Source organism: Berghia stephanieae, chromosome 13 (assembly GCF_034508935.2).
Source record: "Berghia stephanieae isolate SIO BIC M18660-M18661 chromosome 13, UCSD_Bste_1.3, whole genome shotgun sequence".
Lineage (NCBI taxonomy): Eukaryota > Metazoa > Mollusca > Gastropoda > Nudibranchia > Aeolidiidae > Berghia > Berghia stephanieae.
In genome coordinates, this window is record NC_088372.1 from 10126418 (window position 1) to 10131417 (window position 5000).

The 5000-nt window shown below is 33.3% G+C and overlaps 1 protein-coding gene across 2 annotated transcripts in view; it reads right to left on the reverse strand.

Moving 5' to 3' along the window:
* Nucleotides 1-5000, reverse strand: part of LOC144959162 (ubiquitin-conjugating enzyme E2 E1-like) — a 45581-nt gene that overhangs the window by 10624 nt on the left and 29957 nt on the right. For both annotated transcript variants that reach the window (XM_078891681.1, XM_078891683.1), the window contains exon 4: nt 1-125. This exon is cut by the window's left edge and continues 8 nt beyond it. In XM_078891681.1, the coding sequence (XP_078747807.1) occupies nt 1-125 (125 nt within the window). The remainder of the gene's footprint in view (nt 126-5000) is intronic.

Consider the following 5000-nt stretch of genomic DNA (forward strand, 5'->3'; position numbering starts at 1 on the left):
GTTTAAATGGGTATTCAGATGTGAAATGGATGTCCAAGAAAAACACACCCCCTTCATAGACGCTTCCTGTAGGCCCCAAGATGGTGGACACCCATTCGTATAGATTGTCTCCCTTTGGACCCGCACTGGTTAAAGAAAAAAAAACAACAATAAATATGAGTGAAAACATGGACGAAATAATTAATTGATAAATAAGAGAGGAGAAGAAAGAGCCATCATTACAACCAATCAACATTCTTGTTACCATTGAGTGGATCAGTGGCTCAGAGGTATATTATCTTGATCTCCTTAAGAGTTGCACTGGTTACCTGTAGAGACACGCACCATCTATAAAATTGAATAAAAGTATGGTCCATTGTCTATAGAAAACAATATATAGTAATTCCCCTTCATATCTTTATTCTTGGAGTGGTATCGGAATAAAGTCGAAACCTTCCCCTTTTAGATAATTCAAAATTTAGCCCCGATCGTTTTTGTTTTTTTGTTTTTATGGCCGAGATCGAATGATCTGGGTTTTTTAAAAGTCATTTCTCGACGCGTGACACAAGTTGCTTTTTATGTTTGTTTTTGTTTGTTTTTTTTGTTTTTTAATGGCCCAGATCGAATGATCTGGGTTTTTTAAAAAGTCATTTCTCGACGCGTGACACAAGTTGCTTTTTATGTTTGTTTTTGTTTGTTTTTTGTTTTTTAATGGCCCAGATCGAATGATCTGGGTTTTTTTAAAAGTCATTTCTCGACGCGTGACACAATTTGCTTTTTATGTTTGTTTTTGTTTGTTTTTTTTGTTTTTTAATGGCCCAGATCGAATGATCTGGGTTTTTTTAAAAGTCATTTCTCGACGCGTGACACAATTTGCTTTTTATGTTTGTTTTTGTTTGTTTTTTTGTTTTTTAATGGCCCAGATCGAATGATCTGGGTTTTTTAAAAGTCATTTCTCGACGCGTGACACAAGTTGCTTTTTATGTTTGTTTTTGTTTGTTTTTTGTTTTTTAATGGCCCAGATCGAATGATCTGGGTTTTTTAAAAAGTCATTTCTCGACGCGTGACACAAGTTGCTTTTTATGTTTGTTTTTGTTTGTTTTTTTGTTTTTTAATGGCCCAGGTCGAATGATCTGGGTTTTTTTTAAAGTCATTTCTCGACGCGTGACACAATTTGCTTTTTATGTTTGTTTTTGTTTGTTTTTTTGTTTTTTAATGGCCCAGATCGAATGATCTGGGTTTTTTTAAAAGTCATTTCTCGACGCGTGACACAATTTGCTTTTTATGTTTGTTTTTGTTTGTTTTTTTTTGTTTTTTAATGGCCCAGATCGAATGATCTGGGTTTTTAAAAAGTCATTTCTCGACGCGTGACACAAGTTGCTTTTTATGTTTGTTTTTGTTTGTTTTTTTGTTTTTTAATGGCCCAGATCGAATGATCTGGGTTTTTTAAAAGTCATTTCTCGACGCGTGACACAAGTTGCTTTTTATGTTTGTTTTTGTATGTTTTTGTTTTTTTAATGGCCCAGATCGAATGATCTGGTTTTTAAAAAGTCATTTCTCGACGCGTGACACAAGTTGCTTTTTATGTTTGTTTTTGTTTGTTTTTTTGTTTTTATGGCCGAGATCGAATGATCTGGGTTTTTTAAAGTCATTTCCCGACGCGTGACACAAGTTGCTTTTTATGTTTGTTTTTGTTTTTTTAATGCCACAAAAATCACGTCTATTGTGGTCCCTCCTATCTATATGAAGTTGACGTCACTCGGGTCTTTGTTATTGTATTTTTGCCATCCATGTTTTTGAGTAATTTTCACTAAGCTGTATTAACTAGACTATTAAAGTTCACGGTTACACATAGTCTTGTGTATTGGCCCGTCATACTTCCGGATGGCAATGTTGTGAGCTCATTAGCCAAGCGCACACTATCTATTAAGTTTATTCATTATTCTACCGATTGTTTTGTGATGAAGTTTCGTTCTCTTAAAAAAAATAATTCTTCTTTTTGTTATATTCTTCATACATCTATAATTTATTTGAATATGCAAAATGCTAATAAGATTAATTCGACATCGAGCAGGAATAAACATAACCGCACCTCTCGGACAAACATCCAAAGGTAAACAAATGTAAAATGTAAACAAATGGAACAGTGTCATACAAAGCAAACAAAACTGCAGTACCGTGAATGGTATGCGTTTGAGGGGGGAAAATGCATATGTACATATTTATTTAAACCTCTAGTTTTTGTGATAGCGCAATGGGGATGATCTATATTACCTTTCCATGTGCTCGAGGTCATTGGTCACATTGCAAAGTGTGCTAAAAATGACCCATATAGTGAAAAGTGTTCAGTTTTAGAGTATCTAACATCACGATTGGTCATTTTGTTCAGTTTGACACATGGGTATGTTAACAAATTTCACAAAGCAGCGTGTTTACATTTATTGAGAAATGTCCAATTGTTGTACAGCAATAAATCATGTGATGGATGACTAGATTGGACAAAAACATGAATATAGATCGTTCCCATTGATCACCTGTGTAGAACTATCGATTTTAATATAGCTTTAATAAGCAAAATACTGTCCTATTATTATAAAATTCAGGACAAAATAGTTTTTGTTAAGACAAAATAATTCAGAGGTTCATACACATTTTTGCAACTGTGTATTGAGGAACAGCTGAGAAAAAGAAGAAAATGACGCGCCACTTATTATAAATCTACAGTATTGATTACGAGAGTGAGTCAAAAAGTAGCAATGACTATGAAAATTTTTTTTTTTTTCTCTTTTTGAGGAAAATTTTTGTCTAAAATCAAAGCCCTATCTCCACTGAGTAAAAATGTTTTTGAATTTTGAAAATCCATACATAAATAAACAAGTTATGCAGTTTCAAATGTGTCATTTATTTGGATGACCCGCAAAGAGGAAAAAAACGCGAAAATATGGGACGCTTTTTCGGCATTTTTTTTCGACCTTTGGTTGTATCTTGCGTAATAAGTGTGAAACTTGAAGAGCAAATTAGGATGGTGTTTTGTAAAATACGGGAAAAGTACTCGTCATATTCATATGAAATTTTACAACCAAAAAGGAGAAATGTTCATGTATTACCTTGTCAGCGACAAAACCTCCACGCCCGGTAGTTTTAGAAATATTTTACTCCAAAGAGTAAAAATCTATTTTTTAACGGTCTTCTGGTAATCGCACGAGTTTTGTCGCTTGACAAAATCTAAAATGACCTTTTTTCTAACTGTGTGCCCACTTTCAGTCATATTCAGCAATAAACAGCGTCGTAATTAATTTTTTAAAATAGCATATACGAAACGGCTTCGTCCCATATTTTGACGCGAATTCGGGCACTTCGTAAGCGAAAAAGAGGCCCAAAGATTTGTGCGAGATAGTCATTGCTACAAAAAGTAATGGGACACCTACTGAGTTCATTTCTTTTTTATGTGACGTCATATTTGACTCAATTAAACTTACACATGTATTCTTTAAACCGATAGTTGAAAATTTTATTCCTGTCAAATTTTGACAAAGTTATGGCCCCCACGAATGTCTGTCATTCCGACAGGAAACTGTCATTGAATTTCTTGTATTCGAAGAAGAAACCTCGAGTAACATTTTAAAAAGCCTTGGCAAAGTCTATCAAACTCGGGCATTTTTGTGGAGGCAGTGTTTTTAGGTTGGACGTGTATTTAGAAGAAAATGAGATGCGATCCAACATCTAACCTGAAACCCCTTCAAACATGCCTTTATCTAACAATCTGACAAATCTTGTGATGTTCGCCTTCCAAGCAGTGTCAATTCAGTGAATCAAATAAAGATAGAAGCATTGATCAGATTTGATAGAAGAACTCTCGATGAGATAGCAGGTACAAATAGACATTGAAGCGACTGAAAGCAAGAATTTGTCGAGTTAGACCGGAGATGAAATGAGTACTGTTTTCTTCATGAAAACGTCCTTCCACACTCACGTGTCAGGAAAAGGAAGGTAATCGATGGACAACATGTCTCACCCTTGGTATTCACCAGAATTGACACTTTCAGGATTCCATCTTTTTGGAGATGGAAGGAGTACTGCTGTTTCTTCATGAAAATGGAATTCCATGCAAAGGAGTCAGGAAAAAAACAAAAGGTGTGGGGGGGGGGGGGGGTAATAGATGATGGACAACGCTGTCATGTCTCACCCTCTGCATACACCAGACGACACTTTCCTGCTTCCAACTTGGTCCACTGAAGGGGGCAATGAGGTAGACTTGGAGCTTATCCCGTACATTTACTGCCCCACGAATAAAGGAATAATCATCAAAATTATACGCGGATAAACGGATAATCATCGAGAAATCTAGTAATAGTAATATCATAGTATCGGTTGAAAGCATAGACTGCTCCTTGGGATAGGATATTAATAATAATACGAGTGAGAGTGGGGGGACTGCCAACTTGAAATTCTTCAAAGTAATACACAGATAAGGCAGAGTACCATTTCTGTTTTACTCACCATCGTAGTTCTATAACACATGATCAATCGTATCATCACAAAAAGCAGACATCTATTTAAATATGTATTTGCATTTTTTTAAAAAAATTATAGTTAACAAAAATGTAAGAGGATCATCGGATAAAATATAGATATGATTGATAAATAATGAATAACATAGACAAAACTTTTGTAAATGTCATCATTATTGTCGTCTTTGGTTATCTATCATGGATGATGGTTTATTAAAATCATAATGATGGTATCTAATGTTGTTGATTTAAATGCCCCAGTTTATTATTATTATTATTACTATTATTATTATTATTATTATTATTATTATTATTATTATTATTATTATTATTATTATTATTAATAGCACTATTACTATTACTATTATCATTATTATTATTATTATTATTATTATTATTATTATTATTATTATTATTATTATTATTATTATTATTATTATTATCAATAGCACTATTACTATTATTATTACTATTATTATTATTATTATTATTATTATTATTATTATTATT